Source organism: Sprattus sprattus, assembly GCF_963457725.1.
Source record: "Sprattus sprattus genome assembly, chromosome: 15".
Lineage (NCBI taxonomy): Eukaryota > Metazoa > Chordata > Actinopteri > Clupeiformes > Clupeidae > Sprattus > Sprattus sprattus.
Window position 1 is genome coordinate 13,973,478 of NC_137913.1, and position 21,007 is coordinate 13,994,484.

Genomic DNA, 21,007 nt, shown 5'->3' on the forward strand with positions numbered 1-21,007 from the left:
AAATATTTGTTATCAAATTGTATTACATGTGTATCTGTTTCCAGTATAGAGGTAGAGAGGCCAAGGATGCTATTCATAACACACAGGCATAAATTATACTTTATATAAGCTGACACTTTATATGCTGATCAGCATACCTTTAATCAGATCTAATGATCTGAAGTCATAGTATTGGTCTCAATTATTTCATTTAGCCCGGTTGTAAATAACCAAATAGACTATGGAACCAGAGCTATTAATATAAGTGTTGATTATGTAACTCCTCTTCACGTGTGAAAGGAACCAAATGGCTAGTTTTGAAAGGCTCCTTTTCGAGCTGAGCCACAAAATGTCTCCTCTCCAAGCAAAACGTGTCGTCTTGCAAATTCACAGCCCTGCCGCCAACAGTTAAATGAGATTGAGGGGAGGCAGCGTTGAGGAGGCTGTGGGAGGTAGAGGGTTTGGGTTGAGTGGGAGAGGAGGAGAGAGAAGGGGAGGGAGCGACGGAGGCAGGGGACGGGGATGGTGGAAGTCCAGCCTCAGAAATAGAGCTGTGAACGCCATCTGTCCCGCTCTCGCTCACTCTTCCCGTCTGTTAGCCTGACTGAGGCTTTCGGCTCTGCTTTGCCACACTGCCTCGGCCTTGGCGTCTCTGACTTCGGAAGGGAGGTGGGGGGAGGGGGGGTGGGTGCCACTCGCTGTTGTAGGTGTGGGTTTCGAGAGGGCGAAAGAACAGAGAGAGCTAGAATTATGGGAAAGAGGGTAGTTGTTCGTAGAGGTAGAGAGAGATTGAAAGAGAGAACGAGACGGAGGAGGTGTGTGTGTGTTTATGGAGCGCAGCAGCCTGGGCAGCGCATGAGTAAGCCGTGCTGACAAAGGGAAGATCTCACCCACACAAAACGAGGACAGGGGTGGGTGGGCAAAGCGGGCATCCCTGATAACCGGCCTCCCCTCCCTCTCCTGTTCTCCACCCACCTGCCCTCCCACCTGGTGAGTCCTGCCAGAGGATCCCGCGCCGGCTCAATGAAAGGGCCTGTGCTCGTTATGATCACAGACAAGAACGCCTCTTATGCAAGTCATCCGAGGGTGTCTGAGGGAGGGAGTCAAAGGGCTTTACATGCAGAGTCAACTGTTCAGCACCCGGCCCTTTAGTCAGATGAAATGCGTTATGTGGGCCTGTGGATGCTGCACGACCCACAACAAGAAAGAAACAGTGGGGTAGATGAAATGTAAAGCTGCATCCACACTGCTAGTCTGATGCTCATCCTTTTAAGATGCACATGTGATCCTTTCAGCATTCAGCATGTTCATTATTTCATTTTCCAGACAAATGACAGATAATAAGTTACACAGAAAATCAACTAGTATTTACATATATTGTTAAAAAACTGTAATGAAAATGAAATTAGATTGAAATTATTCTTTTTTCTCCCTCTGCATGTGTGCTTAAGTGGGAAGCGGCTCATCTTCTGCGTGTTGTTCATGTAGAGATGTCCGACGTGTCAGTCAGCGAGCTGGCCTGTCCAAACTCCCGCTCCCGCCCCCACTTGTGGTCTCCGCGGGGATGGTGCTCCTCCACGTGAAAAGTGTCATGAAAAATAAGTGTGAGTGAGTCTCTCAGGGCACCATCTCCGGGCTCCCGCCATGACAACCAGCCACCCGTCCTCTCCTTAAACAGGGGCTCTCATCTCCAGGGCTGCCCAAGCTGGCCTTGGTGAATGATGCATCATTGGTTGGCATCTGTGGTTTGGCAGCTTTGTTTTTCTGAGTCTCTGGGTAAAATGGTTCGAGGAACACCCGGTCATGGGGCTCAGAATGCTGGAAGCAAATTTAACTGGTAATGACTACGTTGAGCACACCATTGATTAGTTTGTTGACTAAAGTTGACGTTGATTTGGATAAATGACCTCATCCATTCTTGAGCAATTTCTTGATGAGATGACCAAAGTCGGAAATAAAAAACTAGCTGAGGTACCTTTTACCATCCCAGTACTGCAATCAGATGATAAAAAAAGACATTGTATCATATGTTTAAACATTGTTGCATGTTAGAATCCCATTCTGTGCACGTGTTGTCTTCACACTTTTGCAGTTTTTACTGTTTTAAACATGCGAATAACATTTTCCTTAAAATACCCTGGAGTGAAAGGGCAGCAAGCCCTGTGTGAGGGGTGAGGGAGAACTCTTGCCTCACAGACCAAGTGGGAAACCGTGTGCCTATCGCTCCCTGAGCACTGTTGACTACGTGTTGCCATGGTGACGGGGTTGGATTCCGCAGGCTGTGCAACTCTTGGGTTATTCTAAATAAAGCGGTGTTTGTTTTTTTTTCTTTCTTTCTTGCACTCCTCTCTCTTTAGTTTTCTCTGTCGATCATTATGTCCTGAAGTTTTAACTCATGAGCTTTGACAGAGGCAGTGTGCGGTGTCTTTGTGCTTTAGGGTGTGTTGGCAGGTCCTTCATGATTTCCACAGAAGAGGGCTGCTTTTTTGACAGAAGTGTATGCAAATACATAGATCGAGATCTATATATATGTATGTTTACAGGCATTCAATGAAATACCTGCCCTTAAGGTATAGTTTTAGTTATCTATGTTTCTGTGAGAGATCTGTCATTGTGATGTTTTGTGAATTATCACTCACCAGATATTCGTAGTGCTGCCTCTAGAACATACTGTAGAGCTCTACCCACCACAATGAAAGGCTGAAATAATAAAGTGTAATTTAATTATAAAATGCAGGCTGAGAAACTGTTAATGGCTCCATCATTACTCTCGTTTGTAAGGTGTTCCACTTGCAGCCTGTAGGGGGAGGTAATGGGGAGTGAACAAAGAGAGTGAGGACTGTTTGACTGTGTACATTGTTCCATGCACCATGCCGTATGACTTAGTAAATGATCTCGGAAATTAAATAAAAATGATACTAAGTTACTTTTTTGGGGGGATTCCAAATGATACTAAGGGAGAGTTTTAGTTCTAACAAACAGTTTCTTCAAATAAGCATGCCCCAATTAGTTCACCCACAATTTCACAGCAGTAAAGAATGAAATCTATTAGGCATACAGTCTCCCAGCAGTCTGTGTTTGACCACAAGCACCTTAAGAATATGGGTTTAGATGTGACAAATGTAGGTATGCCCTTTCATCTTAAAAAAAACCTTCTATTCATTTGTGCTCTATGCGAACACCGTTCCTAGGCAACTGGAAGTTAATGTACAATTAATAATATGGGAACTTGTCATTCTTGAATCCAATCACGGACTTAATTTGCCTGGGAATTGTCTTTGTCTCAAGATATTAAATATTGCGGGATCCCAAACGGGGGGCACATCGACATATCTAAGCCCAGAACCCCCACAGAGGCTGGGCACCTGCGCTAAGAAAAGCCTGGAGCTCAGCTCCCATTAAGCCCGGGCTCTCAAACCCCCAGTGACGGATGATGTGCATCTCAAAATGGCTCCCCTGTTCCCCATCGCACTAATACAGGAGCATAGAGCATGATGCCCCAGAAGCACTTTACAGTGTGCTTTAATGCTGTTTGTAAATTCAAATTGAGTTTTTCTTTTTTTTTGTGTGACCTCCCTCACTGTCTGACCCCTTGTTTACTGTGTCTGAACTCCGCAGGGCAATGGCCTGAGGAGTGGCATTATTAAAGGCTCCGTTCTCTCAGGTAAGCACCATGCATCCCAAATGTTTGCTACCTACGGACTTTTATATCACTTTATACCATATGCCACTTGCTACTTTTTTGTTTCACGGTGTCGTATATTGCATGACTCTTCAGATTAATTGTGCCTATTATTGGCTCTGCTTTGTTTTTCCTCACCTCTGTGTTCGTGGCTGCTACATTTTTGTGGTGTTCTTCGTCATGTAAACATTGCTGGAAGTGAATTTTGATGATGATGGTGTGTGTGTGTGTGTGTATATATATTCAAGCTGCTTTGCACCATCTTGACCCTGTGGCTTAATGTCCGCACCATAGCTGCCTGCGCCAGAAGCCAAGAGGGGGTGAGGCTCAACCTCTCTCTCTGTTCCAGCTCCATTCCCCTCCCCTACACCCTCTCCATTTCTGCATCTCATTCGGAGTCTTGATGGCTCCTTCTTAATGACGTGAGACGGCTGGACCAAAAGGCCTGGGGAACCTCTGACAACCCCACCACCACTGTGACACCCCACTCGTTCCTAAAACCGTCCTCTCCCACCCCACCCCCACTGAAATAAACTCAGGGCTTGCTAAGGCCCTATGGGGAAAGGCTGAACCTGCTGTATGTCTGTAAGGTGCACATGAAGAAAGTGAGTTTGGGGGGTTGCATAGATCTGACAATGCCGTATACAGCTCGCCGACAGGAACGCATGTTTGTCTGCAGAAGTGTCCAGAGCATGTGTGAATGCGCTTTGCCTGAGGAGAATTTCTAACCTCTGTGCACAATCCCAGTCTTGCGCTCTCTCTTCCTCTCTCTTCCTCTCTCTTCCCATCTCTCTCGCTCTCCTTCTCTCATGGTCAGGGGTTACAAGAGGAAGCGGCTAACTCTCAGTGCTGGTCCCCCAGGCTGCTCTCTCTCTCTCTCTCTCTCTCTCTCTCTCTCTCTTTCTCTCTCTCTCTCTGTCTCTCTCTATTCACATACACATGTGTATTTGTGTATGTGCGTCTGTGCGTATGCATGTGTGTTTTACATACAGCAAAGCTCTCTGTGACCTGGCACAGCTGCCACTGTGCTGCTGATCATGTAGATGAGAGAGTGCTTTGCATCCATTAAAGAAGTTGCCAACATATTATGCATGGGCAGTGTGAACAGCGGGAATTGTCCTCAGTCCTCACTAACATTCCATTCCTGACATCTGACTGTCTGCCCATTTCAAAAACCCTCCTCGAAAAAACCATGCTGGCCAAACCTCTCCCTCTGACCAGAATGACCAGTGCTATTTCAAATCAAGTCGTTGCCGAATTACAGTTGCCAAGGCCGGGAAGAAGCTGGCATCTATTTTTTCAGGCATCGCATTTACATTGGCAAGATAGATTGCTATTAGGCAAAGTGTTGTAGACTTGCATGCATCTGTGTTGTGAACGCTACGATCACGTGGTGGTGAGAACATCAGTAGGCCAGCGTGATCTCTGTCTCTCTGTAGAGTATGCACGTCCAACACCACCACAGCGCTCTGGGCTGCATCGCTACCAGTTTATGCTCTTCGAACAGCCAGACGATCAGACTCTCTCTCTCAACAAGAAGGAGATGGCCTCACTGGGTAAATACACACATGCAAATCACATTCACATTCACGCACTCATTCATGTACATAGGCACAAGTTTATGTACACACAAAAAACTCTTATATACAGACACAATTTTTTGTTCCACAATTTAAAAAAACCTACATATGCAAACTCACACCCATTTCCCCACCCCCACTTGGAAACAATTGTACGCACTCCTGTGTCAAACAGCAAAATAACATGTAATTAAATGCCCACTGCTAACATAATGAATGTGTCAACTTGCTCTCTTCAAATTCAGCTTTTCTAACAGCAATCTCTTTTCATCCAGATGAATTAAATATGTTCCTGTCCATGATATTATTTTGTTAATAGTTATCCCTTTTATGAGCCCCGACTATAATGTAGTCTTATCACCCATAAATAGCATGCCGCCATACATGTTATAAGTAATTATTAGCATGACGTCCCAGCTCAAATTAGATTAAATTGTTACGAATGCACAGAGGGGCTGATGGCTTTTATTAATGCTAATATTGCGCTTAAGAGTTCTTAAGGAGCGCCCTTTACAGGAAGCATTACCTATTAGTGCAATAGGACCCTGCTGTTCGCACACACTCGTCTGTTCCAGCGAAGGGGACAAGCTGCGTGAATAATGGGGAACGCTTGATCAAGGCAGACCGCGACGGTTTCCGAAGCCTATTTTCTCAAAGTGCTTGAACTTAATGAGGAAAATGTTAATGATGTTAGCGAGAGAGACGCTGTGTTGTGGAGTGTGTCTGTCTGTGTGCTCGCTGACAGGGTCCTGAGAAGGATGACGGAGGCCCACGCGCCCACCTGCAATTAGTTTGGCAGACATCCCCCCAGCAGGAAAAAAAAAAAAGCCACACACATGGCCCTCCAGTCACCGTGGCAACTCAGTGGCAGACAGGGCACCAAAAATACCCATGATTGGAAGGGCAGGAGGCTCCAAGAGGCTCACTCATGGACCAGTTGGGGGAGAAAAGATGTTGAAGGATTATCGGTGGTGAATGTATTCAGCACAGATTACCCATGCCATTCAATTGGGCTCAGTTAGTGTTCTGCCTCCTGGGCACTCCTAGTTTTTGTGTATTTTGTGTCTTTTTTGTGTGTTTTGCATTGTCTGTGTTGGGGGAGAAAAGAAGTCGATGAGTGAGTGACTGACTGCACTCTGGCGTACCTGGAGAGGGGCGTGCCCACCTGTCTGCTCCGCTGTTGTGGCACCGTGGATGATTCGCCAGGAGATCGTGCCAGCGCCAGACTTCAAGGCCATGGCCTGCGAAGAGAGCAGCTGCCAGTCTTACCCTGGCGTTTGAAGTCTTGACAGCTTTGTCAGCAAACAATCCCGGCACATTAAGTCTGAAGTCTTTTTGATGTCGAGATGCTGGAAGGAAAGTGTCAAAATGGATAGATTTTTTGAGGGGTTTATCTGCTTTATTGGTGTTTTCAGGGAGGACAAGTTGAAAATCTTTCTTCTTATCAAGGCACACTTCACGAATAATAGTTGTCAAAATCAGTTAAAGTTAGGCAAGTCAAGCTGTGGAAGACACAGTTTTGGAAGCTGTTCCCATTTCCATGTATAATGTGGGTTTATTGTTGGCTCTTTCTCATGAATATCAAGTTTGAGCTGTGCCACTGAAGTACAGCTTCATGAAGTCAACTGCCCTTGTGATGGTGAAGCCTGTGATATTGACCTACGGAGGTCCATCCCCTTTAAGTCATTTTATTCTCTTTATCAAGACAAAATGACCGACATTAATAGCCTGTGGTGCACATTTCCTGCCTGTGAATAATAGTCTGATGAAATTGGCCTCAATCACTCGTTTTATCCGTCTGCCATTGAGATCCCTCATCAAGCCTGTGTTAACCCCTATCTTGCAACCCCACCCCCAACTCTAACCCTAACCCCCCCCCCCCCCCCTTGCCCAGTCTTCATCTGCCACAGGAATTAGACTGGACACACCCAGGGTTAATGCCCCGGGCCCCAGCCATCACCCTCGCAACTACTTCCTCTCTCTCAGTACTGTCCTCATAGGAAATGAAATTAAGGAATTCATAATCCAGTGCAATGATCACATGTCAGCCGATCAGTCACCGGGCAGTTATTTGACAGGAGCATGATTGCTTTAAAATGCAAGTGTTATAAACACTGGTTTAACAGAGCAAATGTAAACTTTCATCTCAGCCATTTTATCTTCTCAAATATTGTGAGGGCCCCAATATCAGCTAATACATAGGACTTCTCTTGAACATTTGACTCACTCAGCCTGTGCTCTTCACCTCACTTGTTCTCTCATGACTATCAATTTGTGTGTGTGTGTGTGTGTGTGTGTGTGCAGCAGTTTATATTTAACCCGCCTTAGCAAAGTCAGCAGGGAAACTCCCATCTTTATCCATGCGCTCTGTTGTCCAGTCAACCAGGAGAACATTCCCAGGTCGAAGACTGAAGACCCAGAAACAGCTCCGGCCCTGGCCTAGCGCGGAGCCGGCATGTCCCAGACGTCCCTGCTCTCTGGGTCCACTCCTTCGTTAGTGTCCGTCCGCCCCGTATGTGGCACGCCACCAGAGGACATCCCTCAAGGCGGCTGACACTAATTGAGGTGATTGGTGGGAGAGGAGCATTGAGCCGTGGGTGTGGAGTCTCCTAATGATCATTTCCCACTTCCACCGGCCCTGCGCCTGACTCGATTTCCAGCTCTGATCTGCCGCTGCCTTTTGCTTTCATCTGCGGATGTCGGCGTGGCAACCGTCGCAACCCAGGCCAATGAGATGATGGGGGTGAAGCAGGGCTCTAGAGTGGGAGGGGCAATGATCGTCATGGTTGCAACTTGTTGTCACATAGAGGTTTGCATCTTAGGTAGTGTGCTCAGCATAGGTTTGCTTTTGTGTTTATGTGTGTGTCTGTTTTCGACAGTGTGTGCATGTCTCTCTCTGTGTGTGTGTGTGTGTGTGTGTGTGTGTGTGTGTGTGTGTGTGTGTGTGTGTGTGTGTGTGTGTGTGTGTGTGTGTGGGTGCATGTCTGTGGGTGTGTGTGGGTTTCTTTTTGACAACGTATATATATGTGAGTGTGTGCATATGTGTGTGTGTGTGTGTGTGTATTTGTGGTTATGTGTAGATGAACTAGTGTGTGGAATTGTCTGTTAAAATCCCTGTGTGTCCTCTTGTGGTAAGAGCGTGCATGTGTATTTGTGTGTGTGTGTGTGTGTGTGTGTGTGTGTGTTTATATTTGGTAGGAAATGTGGGTCAGCAAATGGACAGAGACAGCTGGTCATTACACAAGTGATAGGGAGGGGTGAGGAGCAGAGGGCATGTACCCAGCCTGTGGGCAAGAGGGGCGTGATGATGGTGGGGAATCCCCGCACCCTCCACAGCCCACAGGGCCCAGCGTGTCAATGCTCGTGACCGTGCCAGGGGTTCCACAGACCGATGACGAGGGCAAGGCGTGGGTGGGCACATGGGGTCTGGTGCTAGTGTCACTTTTCCGCCAGTTGGCATGGACAGAGTGTACCAACAGCCAAGGACACGGGCCTTCCCTGCCAGCCTGGAGGTGAGACTGGCATTGTGAACCAAGAACTCACAGCAATCTCAAGAGAATGTGGAAGGGGTTAAAAAGGATGGTTCCTGTTTTTTTTAGCTCCTTAGTGCCGACACTGTGCGAAGTGTCAACAATGTTGCTCTTCATTCTTAGGTTAATCGGTAATACAAATAATAACCAAAGAATGAAGATCCAAATGGCTTTATCTTTATTTTCTTTGCACCATATGGCATTCATGTGGTAGGCCAATAGGCATGCTATTGGTTTCCTTTTGTGCGAGGCTTAGCTGAAATTGAATGACAAATATTTGTAATGCATGAAGTGTGTAAAACAGACCCTGTCAATTTTGTTCAGTAAAAAGGGAAACTCTTCCTGGTGTTAAAGCAACACTTAAAAAAAAAAAAAAAAAAAAAAAAACTATAGATAAATAAAAGATCAGAGAAAATGAAATGAAGTGCAAAAACAGTCTACTTTTGTAACGCACATGGTGAATTGTTTAGACTATGACAGGTGGTCTTCACCATTTAGATCCAGTGCATAACCACTCTTTATCTCGCTCAGTAAGTGTATGATGGAGTTTTTGACAACCAGTGAGCTCTTTCTACTCCTAGTTGTGATTGTTTCAAAAGGTCAGGGAGTGTGGAAGTCCATCTTCACACATACAGTAGACCCTCTGTGGCTGATGCCTGGTTCTCCTGAGCTCTCCTGCCAACTGATATTGCCGCCTCAGCAGAGTCCTCAGCACTGTAATTGAAGCCATTTGCAACAGTGTGTAGTGTAGTAATGGCCAGCTTGGAGTCGCCCACCCACCTACTGATCCCATCATTAATCAGTCCTCCAGTCAGACACACACACACACAAACACACACACACACACACACACAAGCCCACACACACACACACACACACACACACACACACACTCTCTCTCTCTCTCTCTCTCTGTCTCTCTCTCTCACACACACACACACACACACACACACACACACACACACACACACACATACACATACACATTCTCTTTCTCTCTCTGTCTCTCTCTCTCACACACACACACGCACATAGACACTCATTCTCTCTCTCTTACTCTCTTTCTCTTACACACACACACACACACACACACACACACACGTTTTCTCTCTGACTCACACACACATACATTCTCTCTCACAAACACACACACACTTACATTTGATATACTTTATTTGTTTTTATATTATAAGTCCATTTTTAACAGGATTACGATTTACTGAATAGCCCATCATATTTAAGCAGTTCACCATATCAGTATGGTTGTACAGTGTGCACATAAGCTCAAAAGCACACACTCACACACACACATACACACATGTATTACTTTCTTCCCTGTATGTATTGTTTGTCAGTCATGCAGTCTGTCTGTCTGTGTACTTGTGTATGTGAATAGCCTGTACTCTACCGTTTCCCTCACTGAGTGTGTCAACACCAATAAATATGCGTCTAGAACCATCTGTTTACGGTGTATACTGTCTTTTCAGTTCCCCATTCATGACACCCACTGCATATGAGTACTCTTACATGAGAATGTTGATACAGTCCCGAAATGGCCAGCTTGTGGTATTCATGCATATTGGTTCACAAGCATCTCCTGTGACACAGATGCAGAGCTCTTGATTTGCGTGGTGATATTACAGATGGCCCAGTTATGTGTAGGCAGGTTAGAGGGCCCATGGTCTGCCATGTGATGAGTCATACTTTCTCTCTCTCTCTCCCTCCCTCTCTCGCTCTCTCTCTCTCTCTCTCTCTGTCTTTCTATCTCTCAAATCTCTTTCTGAGGTGAAACAGGAAAAGCCCCTCAGTGACACTGTTTAAGCTCTTTCACTCTTGCTCTTTTGTGCTCTCTCTCTCCCTCTCTATTTCTCTCTCTCCCTGTGCTCTCTCTCCCTCTCTATTTCTCTCTCTCCCTGTGCTCTCTCTCCCTCTCTTTTTCTCTCTGTCTTTTTCCCTCTTTACCACTTTACTTCTCCCGCAGAGTGCAAGATCATACACTATAACTTCAACAAGATTCATCAGATAAGCACTCACACACACACACACACACACACACACACACAGACACACACCACTCGCTCGCTCACTCGCTCACTCATTCACTCACTCATTCACTGACACATGCTTCCCCTGCAGTTCACACCAAGGAAAAGGAGAGAAAGAAAGTGAGCCTGAGGTGGAGAGGTGGCCCCGAGAGGGGAAGAGGGGAAGAAAGATGCAAGCTCACTCACGGCTTCCTATCACCGCAGTTCCATGAGCAGGCAGATTGGAGGAAGTGGAAAGAGTGTCGCTGAGCTGAAATTAGCCACAAACAGACACCCAAGCGGGCTATTTTTGTCCTGATGTGTGAATCAGGGTGTTAGCTGGACTCCTCCCTGGGTTGCGACAGCAGGAGACACTGTGGGCTGGCCTGGGCTGAACGTCTGTGAGTCTGCCTGTGACCCAGAGCGGGGAGGAGATAGCTGCACGCGCGGCTACAACGGCAGCAGCAGCTTCACATCAGACCACTAGCTCTTACAGGGGCTCTCCCGTAGTGATATGAACTGCAACATCTTAAAACCGGTCCTCCTTCTCTCTCTGTCTCTCTCTCTCTCTCTCTCTCTTTCGATCAGAAGGCACTTTGGGTCAGCTTCTGTTGTTTTTAAAATGAGTTGATTTGACTTGACTTGACTGTGCTGGGGCTTTTGGTTTGATCCTCACAACTTACTTGAACTCTCGGAATTATCCCCCAATAATCGCTCTTTGGACTTGAGTCTAGCCAACATTGAATTTCAATTCTTAGGTCAAATTCCTCTTACTTCAAGTGGCTTTAGGAGGACTTCACTCCGCCTTAGAAGTCCAGTCTGACTGAGGAGATGGAAACGATTCTCCATCAGGTGATTGATTGGAGGGAATTGATCATTAAAAGATTAACAGTTCATCAATCACAGGTTTTGAGCTAACCCAATGCCTGCTCTACCATTGGCCTGCCTCACTGGCAGATCTGCCCTCAACTTAGATCTAATTTCTCACATTACTGTCTCAGGCTGTGGTGCATTAAGACATTAAGTCCTATTCTGAGAGCAAAGTTTGTTGTATATGGCAACATACTATATTTGTGAGGGACAGGTGTGTCACTATGTGTGGGCTGACAACACAGTTGGGTGGCTCTCTGTTGTCCATCTCCCCCTGAATTCATAGGAATGCCATCACTGCTGTGTCTACACTGTGTCTACACACAAATTAATTTTCTCAGAAACTCAATCTGAATTTATACAATATAACCAAATATTTACATGTGCCTGTGGGCACACACTTATTATTTACCATAAACTTGTACACCTCCTTACATTCTTGTTATTTCCTTGTTCTCTTCCTAGATTTGGAATGGGTAATTCATTCTTAGAAAGCCACATCCCTTTCCTGTCAAAATTGTGTTGCTCATGCAGTTCTGGGTGCTAGATGGCTCTAAGTCTTCCACAATCCCCAAGTGGATTTCTATGAATTGATCATGTAATAATTGTGTTGTGATTGAGTACTGAATAAACACAATACTGTTGATAACATCAATGCATATCCATAGTGCTCAAGATGGCCTACCTATAGCGAGTGGCAGAGCTGTTTGTGTCTTTGTGTGTATATGTCTTTGTTGCTGTGTGTATGTGTGTGTGCGGCACTGTGTATCACTGTGTGTGTCACTGTATAGCTGTGTGTGTCTCTGTGTGTATGTTTAGCTGTGTGTGTAGCATTGTGTATCACTGTGTGTGTGTATATAGTTGTTTGTGTCTATGTGTGCATTGCTGTGTCTGTGTAGCAGTGTGTGTGTGTGTGTGTGTGTGTGTGTGTGTGTGTGTGTGTGTGTGTGTGTGTGTGTGTGTGTGTGTGTGTCCGCGCGCTCAGGTGAGCTCTCATCCAAGGTCAGGATCTGCGGAGGCAGGGCATTATCCCTCCCGCTCCTCAGGCCCCTGCCTGCAGCCCAGAGGCCAGCTCCCCTCATAAGCACAGGTCACCCAACTCTATCCCCCACTCAATTACACAGCCTGGACACTTTCTGCCTTAACCGCTCTCTGTCTTAATCTCATTGTGTCTCCTTCTCTCTTTCATGATCTCTCTATCTCTTCCTTCTCCCTCTTTCTCTCTCTCGCTCTCACACACACACACACAAACACTGTCTTGCTCTTGCTTTTGCCTTTGGCTGCCTGTGTCTGCGTGTCTCTCACACACCTATGGGCTCTCAGATACTACATTACTCTCCCTCTCTCCCTCTCTCTCTCTCTCTCTCTATCTCTCTCTCTCTCTTGTTCACTCTGCCCCTATCTGTGTCTGTCATAAAGTCCTATGTGTGTATGTAGTGTGTAGTCCTATTATGTGTGTATGTGTACAGTATGTGATTTTCAGTGGTGAGTTCAGCTGAGGTAACCCCTCCATCCAACCTGAATTTGTGTCCTTCCATCTGCCGTCTCCATTGTCCTTCATGTTATATTAGTGGTTCGTTTTTTGTTCCTTTTCACATGCTGAGTTTTCAGCTGCCTTGCCCAGGTCTCTCTGTCTTCTGGGTTTCTTTTCCTCTGACCAGAAGCTTATGTCACTGGATTGGTATGTCATCTGCAAATATCACTAGAAGCTAATACTACAGCCGGCGCATGAGCCAAGTTTCCTGCACAACACATCATATTTCAGATGGCATGTAAGGGGAAATCAATCCTAATTAGGTAGACTTTGACACTGTGGGCCATTTCCATGTCACCTTTTCTTTCGTATCTTTTGGCAGCCCTGTCCCTCATCCGGCAGGCGCATTCACTGACAGCCTCTCCTGTCAACTATCGTTGCCGAGAGACAGCTGGGTATAAACTCCCTCATGGCTCACTTGCCCTCAGTGGCTGAGAGTAAGAAATTGTGGTTGTCCTCATCGTGTTGAGCTGTGCCTGTGAGCTCTCAGGGTCATAGTCACACCAGCCCGTGCATGCAAGCACAAACACACACACACACACACACACACATACACACACACACACACTCACACAGGCACTTGTATACATGCTCGCACAGTTGCTCTTTCCAGGATGCGGTGTGCATGTGCAGCTTTGAACTGCATGGGGTTTCCCTGGTCACAAACATAGATCTCATCATCATTTTATTTGTTTGCTGATTGATGTGCTAAAAAGAAATCTCTCTCTCATCCTGTTATTTCATAGGGCATTTTTGGGGCTACAACTTTGCTTACCCTTTCTCCACTCCTCCATTGTGATTTGTCACATGGCTGGAAGCTTAAGAATATGAACACAGGTTAAATGTTCAGGGGGCTTACTCCACTTTTAAATGTCTTCACATAATCCAGGATAGTGGCACTTCATTGCCTAGTTATTTTGTGGAATGTGTCTTGAATAGATACACAATTTAAAAAAGCTCACAATTTCTACGCTATGCACTCTCTGTATTTCTCTTTCTGTCAGTCGAAATCCAACTCCTTCTAACATGCCCAAGGCTTTGTTTACATTGCAAAAGTTCACCTTCTTCTGAAAGACAAAACTGAAGCCAAGTTGTTGTATTCGAAGTCTAATTCTCATCTGTTTTTGTCTGTGAGCGCTTATGTGTGTGTGTGTGTGTGTATGTGGGAAGGGGGGGCAGTGGAAATGGAGTGATTGTCAAATCGATAAAGTGATATTGTCATACCAGCCGGATGGCCGTCTGGTGTTTGCTTAAAAGGGAATGGAGGGAGGGAGAGAAGCCTGGTCCAGGCGACTGAATAATTTCTTCTTGCCAAAAAGTGTTCATCGCATTCCCACCTCCAGAATTACGGCAACATGTTTTATTTTCAGCAGTGCTGTTCGCAGTGAGTCACAGCACCGGGCCACGTGCTGCTCCAAACAGCCCTTCTCTCAGGCTGGACATGGAGAGAGAGAGAGAGAGAGAGAGAGAGAGAGAGAGGCCCTAAAACGTACTTTTCTCTCCTTGCCGCGGCAGTTCACCTGCAACCTGTGCAGGCCCACAGGTTGCTGTATTTGTTAAAGGTCATGGTTGAATATACCATATGAAAGAATGACATAGACAATGGTAAAGAACTGATACAAATAAATAATAAGTAAAAGGGTTTTGGCATATTTATTGTGTTAATTTAATGCTGCAGTGATCTGTAAATAATAGTTAAAAATGCATCATGCAGTATGTGTTTACAAATCGGTATGCATTTTATGTTGTTTGTTTTCTGCTTTAGGGAACTGGGAGCCACAAGCATTTATTGCCAGATTCGGGCTGGGATGTCCAGTGGCCTCAGTGCAGCTCCTCACCCAAAACTACAAGGACTGAGGAATGCTTCCGGTCTGCCTTCACCAGTAGTCCACAAAACATAGAAAGATGGCACAGCTCCACTCATTCATGGGTACTTAGGTTTCAGCTGTTAAGTGTAATTGGCTGTAGACTATAGGATCTGATTGAATGTCTAGCCTTAAAAAAGAACCAGACCCCCCCCCCCCCCCCCCCACCCCAGACACTGGCAGCGTTGCCACAGTCCTGGACTTGCTTCCATGTATCCCTATGTGTAGCTTGTGTTCTAAAGTTGGAACATTGTCTGGGGAATAGACGATATGTTTTGTGCTGCCAGTAACTGCTACTGATTATGCGGAGCAAGGCTTTTAGTAAGTGCATCATAAAAGCAGCTCTTCAGCAATAGCAGTTTGGTCAGAACAGTCTGCTTAGATAATCAGTCTTTTCATGTAAATCAGTATCTGATCTAACTCAAATGCCAGTGTTTGTGCAAACAAGTGGCACTGATTGACTTCAGTGGGATCTTTTCAAACCTGTATAGCTTGTATTCTTATACGCTTACATAACGAGAGCATAAAATGTCTCTTTTTTTTTCTGTTGCGGAACTTTGAAACCAGCAAAAATAGGCACGCCAAAACCACAGAGTATATTTATGTCCAAGTCTGCACCAGAGCTGTATTTTTAACCCATTCATTTGCATCCTTGATGCAAGTTCCTTGAAGTGACAGAGAAGGTGCATGCCCGGCATGCTTGAGTTCATTCTGCTTAATAAAAAGTCACTTGGAAGTGGAAATATTGTCTTGTTGCATTTCACTTGCTCTCATTTGTAGCGGTGCTGCTCTCAATGTTCAACAAATCCTAGCATCTAGCCCACATTGCTGTGTAAACAAATAAAATGTGAAAATCCCCATCTTTGGACCGCATGACCCAGTTTGTCGTGTGAGCCTCGAGTAAGGTGCAAGAAGCTAAGGAAAGATAGGCGCTGAGGCCGCTGGGGATTTCAAGCCATTTTCCAGACACCCAAAACACCAGTGAGGAAAGTGAGTTTACTATCACGCGTCTGAGTGTGGAAATAGCTGTGTCTAAATCAGGGGAGGAAGTACGTCAGGGCCAAGACAGGAAGTGAGGGGTGAAACCGAGACCACAACACAGCCGGAAGCCACAGTGGAACTTGAACCATACTTTTTCAAGGCCAGAAGAAGTAGTGACAGGAGTGGGCAGAGGGCTTTTGTGTATGTGTGTGTGTGTGTGTGTGTGTGTGTGTGTGTGTGTGTGTGTGTGTGTGTGTGTGTGTGTGTGTGTGTGTGTGTGTGTGTGTGTGTGTGTGTGTGTGTGTGTGTGTGTGTGTGTGTGTGTGTGTGTGTGTGTGTGTGTGTGTGTGTTGCATTCCTGTTTGTGATTGTTTTTAAATGCACAGCCCACATCTCATTTTGACTCAGAACTAAAAAGTACTCACTGAATCCTCATCTCTGCCCTCACTGGATGACACCAAGTGAACAAAGTGAGTTTGTTGAGGCAGCTGAACCTGCTATGAACTCGTCAGAATAGTCTGGAAACTGAAAGAGAAAAAAATGCCAGGAGAGCTAAACTCCTGCGCCTGACCCACTGAGTGTCCACTGAGATACCGAGGACCTCTGACTTCACCCGGGCCTGCACAGGGTCGGTCCCACAGACCCCGCCTAAGAGGGATATCGGTTTCCAACCAGCAGTTCCCCTTGGAGAGGCGCTAGGTATCAATACTCCAGATGTCTGAAAAAAGGACGGATTTACGAGATAGACTTTGATGTGCTGATGATCAATGTCGGCTGGTGGTTTCATTGACCCCGCTGTGGTGCCTCATCGTTGTGGTAGAATGGAGAAGGTAGTCAGGGTCTTTGTTCCTTTGGTGGTTAAGCCTGCATTGGTAGCCTTCCCCGTGCCCCCTGTATGAACTCTGAGAAGCCATTGATCACTTGTTGTGCTTATGCTTTTGTTTTGTCTCACAGACTAAAGCAGTCTAAGCACTCACACGCCAGTCTTCACAAACAAAATGCACAGGACTTCTGCATGAAGTTACTTTGTGAGCAAAGCTTCCCCTTTCCCTCATTCTTTGGAATGGTCTTGAAAGTACCTCAGACATCTCAATGGGAGTAGGTGGGAGTCATACACAGTTATACAAAAACATATCATAAACTGAATTTACACAGGCAAATATTTGAATACAGGTAGATATGAATGAAATATGGCACCTACTAGCAGGCCTAGATGTATCAATAGCCCTTAAAACAAGCTGAGACTAATACAAATATGGAAATAAGGAACATGATATGGGCGTCACATTTGATTTCACCTCATCTGACATTCCATGTAGGCCTTATTTAGCCTTGCAGCCTTACATTATTTAAGGTACCAACATATTGTTTAAAGTTAGCAATAATAACAGACAGCTGATGTTATCTACGTCTTCTTAAAAGACAACTCATGGCTGCCTGTAGTATGTGACAATTGGATGATGGAATGCAGACATTTTCTTCTCCTCCACCATTGCCACATTTAAATGGATTGAGCACTTCAGTATGCAAATGCATCTCTACATATGCATTGTGTTTTATAAGGGGAAGGTTTTATACAATTAAAAAACACCTTAGCCCTCATAGAAATACATTTATGACAGCTTTAGCTCATTGGGAGAATGTAACCATATTTCATTTTCAAAACAGAAGCGCTCAACGCCTCCCCTGATACACAAAAAAAAGCATTTAATAAATGCCTAATTTATTCAAACTATCATAATTAAAGAGAATCAGTATAATCTATGCACTTGCCTAACCGCAGTAAGGTGGAAAAAAATATGCATAAACATTTACCACCATGTTTTAGCTCTGCTCATATTTTTGGCAGGTTGAACTCCGGGCGTGGGATGAGGTCTTGAGGATTTGCCATCCTCCTTAACATTTCAGGTTTTCCCGTAATGGAACATAGTGAGGTCCTGGCCATATGCAGAGGTATATTCATCGGAGGAACCTTTTCCGCATCTATCCACTTCAGGCAGAAGCAGACAGGAAGATTGCTTGCAACAGGAGTGCGGGGGGTTGTGATTACCCCTGCCCTGTCTGTCCAAGGTGCCAAAAGTGTCCATATGATTATCACCCACACTCACACAGGCCATTACCACTTCCAATTCTCACAAATTCATAAGCGCAAATGTATTCTTTGGTGTATGCATAAAGTATTTTACACATGCCACTCATCTCAAACATAAACTCCCTTCCCCTTACCCAAATCAGTGTCTTCTCATCCGTATACCCACACTACTGGCCTGGGTCTACATATAAGCCTGATCCTCTGTGTTGTTTTTTCCAGTGCTGCTATCTGCTATCTGTTGAGTTGTCAGATGTTGACCTACATCCCACTGGAACATTGTTTATCTACAGGCACAATAGAATGGTATATTCTTCTTCCTCGTGCACCCTGCTTCACATACATATGCTGCTTCATGATTTACTCCTCTTGAACTCAGGTAACTGTTAGTCCTTGCTTAAACTATGACATTGGTACACTTTTCCTCCTTTTGCTTTCACTTCCAGCTGGTTCAGCTACTGAAACACTCTCAATATTGTTGGTCCCGAGGCACTCGAATGCTCAAACTGCCCCGTCTGCAAATCATTTTCAATGAGGAAGCATTCAACAGATGAGACATATTTAATTATATAATGAAATAACACATTTAACTTGAAGAGGTACGCCTGTGCTGGTAAAAGAATTGGTAGTCTTGATTACAGACTTCTTGTCATATCTCATAGCCACAAGCCCCAGACCTTTTGTCAAGAATTTCAGCAATAATGCCTTGATCTGCCCTAAGCCCTGTAAGCATACAAACAGTGTTTTGAAAAATGATGTGAACAAGAATGGGAAACAAGCAATGATTCCATACCCCAATTTCAAAGCTTAACTTAAGGCAGTGATCATGTAATTACCACAGTAAAACTCATCATATAATAACCCTTCCGGTAGAGGAATAACTGGTGCACATTGCTCTGGGTTGAAACAACAACGAGGAAAGGCAATTTGAATGGCCCTGCTGCTGCCTCTGGAAAAAACACAACTTATTTGACTATATACCCCTGAGTGATTTTTCCATGCTGTAGTGAAATGTTGCAGATAGGCATCGCGCCCAGGCCCAAGCCTCGCTGGAATCCCTACATGCAAATTAGACAAGGAGAGCCTATGTGATGTAACAGAGATTTCCAGTGCCACTAACAGTCCTCACTGATCCGAGGACAGTGGCCTCCTCTGTTGTGCCCCAGTTAATGTTAGAAAGTCGAGGAAATGCAAATGTGACGGTGCATTTAGCTGGTAGTATGTCCCTGGTGTTGGGCAATGTTTCCACTCGCTGTGCTCTGCAGAGGCTTCCCTGTTGGAAAGTGCTGTGGCAGCAATTAAGCTCCTCTCTGAGTTCCGGTTCGGAGGGATTCCCCATGTTCGTTTGCATCCCTAAAAGAACAGTCGCGGGGAGATCACTCAAACACAGAGAGGGGAATAGCTTACTGCTAGCACAGCTTCATTAACATGCGTGTGTGTGGCCAGATGTGTGTGTGAGGGCAGATGTGTGTGCTCAGGGGTCCCAACAAGAAAAAAATATCGGGGGTTACGGTATGCCTAGCTGGGGGTTGGGTCAGTGTTAATTCACTTTTGGGGTATGGTGGTTGTGCCTTACCTGTACCTTGATATTACACACAACTCTCAACAGCAATTAATTTCGGTTAGGTCCATCACAAATGGATGAGCGCCTGATTGGATCAGCGTATCAGAGACCTATGAGACCCAGTTGAGCCCCCTCCCCTCTCTCCCATAACAATTTCAATAAAGGAAGTGCCAGACCTGAATATATTATTATGGTGTTTCTATCAGTAGGTGAAGTGCCTCTTTGGGCACTGTAAGGTCATTTTAACTTGCATTCAGCGTATCATTGGACTAAACAGAAACAAAGAAGAAAAAAGACACCTCACACTACAAGCCTGTCACTGACTAGGTGTTACTTTCACAACAGATACGTTTTCTTAAATAGCCCAAGTTCAACGCAATCAGAGGTAGTAAGCCATGCACAAGTCCGGTCAAGTGTTCCCTAGGTGGTCTTACCCTTGTTGTTTATTTGTCACTTCAGCAGATGTATTGTGTGCACCATACATGGACGAGTAAGCCAGAAACACGCAGCATACGTCATGGAGGAAAATGACAACCTTTGGTTCCTCTTTTTATTTTCTTCTAAAACTGTCACATTCAAATCACCATGTATCCATTTTCATTTTCACAACCAACGTGTCACTCAAATGCTGATTGCATTTTCCACAGGTGTGCCTCTCATTGCTTCACTGGTGTACCTTCATCCTCATATGACAACTCGAGTAAGAGATACTCGGGCAGCAAAACTGAATGTCCTGCCAAGGGACAACGGATTCTGTCATGTCCTGCCAAGGGACAATGGATGAAAACTAGCTAATTCCGTTGCATTTACATTTTTTCGGAAAGGTTTATCAATGTACACTGTCCCTTTTCAAATAAACTCATAAATAAATTAATTTAAATATGTTAATTGCCAAGTGTTCTGTTTTGTGAACTTTGAACAGAAACTGGAGCTTAAACAAGATTCAATGTATACACGGTTGTTAATAAATATAGATACTACAGTGTAATGCAAAAAAATTATATTAAATTGTTACTTAACCAGGATTGAACTGGGACAATGCCAGGCCAAGGCAAGATCTTCTCAAATATCCACACCAAACTCTCAGCTGTCTTACCTACACACAGTTTAGCTCACCACAGAGATGAGCCACTAGAGTCTCCCCTGGAGTGTGTGTGTGTGTGTGTGTGTGTGTGTGTGTGTTTTCTGAAGCCCCCTAACCACACAGCATGAATCAGTCGCTCACCCACACACTCTATTTTCAGTTCATTAAGGAGAATCTCACTACTAATACTATTACACTGTACATGTGTTAGTCTCCAAGCCAGCC

General features: G+C 45.1%; 1 protein-coding gene across 2 annotated transcripts in view; it reads left to right on the plus strand.

Moving 5' to 3' along the window:
* pebp4 (phosphatidylethanolamine binding protein 4) overlaps positions 1 to 15,807 on the plus strand; it is a 69,960-nt gene extending 54,153 nt beyond the window's left edge. For both annotated transcript variants that reach the window (XM_080852186.1, XM_080852187.1), the window contains 3 exons: positions 3,598 to 3,643; positions 5,101 to 5,217; positions 14,965 to 15,807. In XM_080852186.1, coding sequence (XP_080708312.1) covers positions 3,598 to 3,643; positions 5,101 to 5,217; positions 14,965 to 15,056 — 255 coding nt within the window. In that variant the 3' untranslated portion in view covers positions 15,057 to 15,807. The remainder of the gene's footprint in view (positions 1 to 3,597; positions 3,644 to 5,100; positions 5,218 to 14,964) is intronic.
* Positions 15,808 to 21,007: the final 5,200 nt, after the last annotated feature.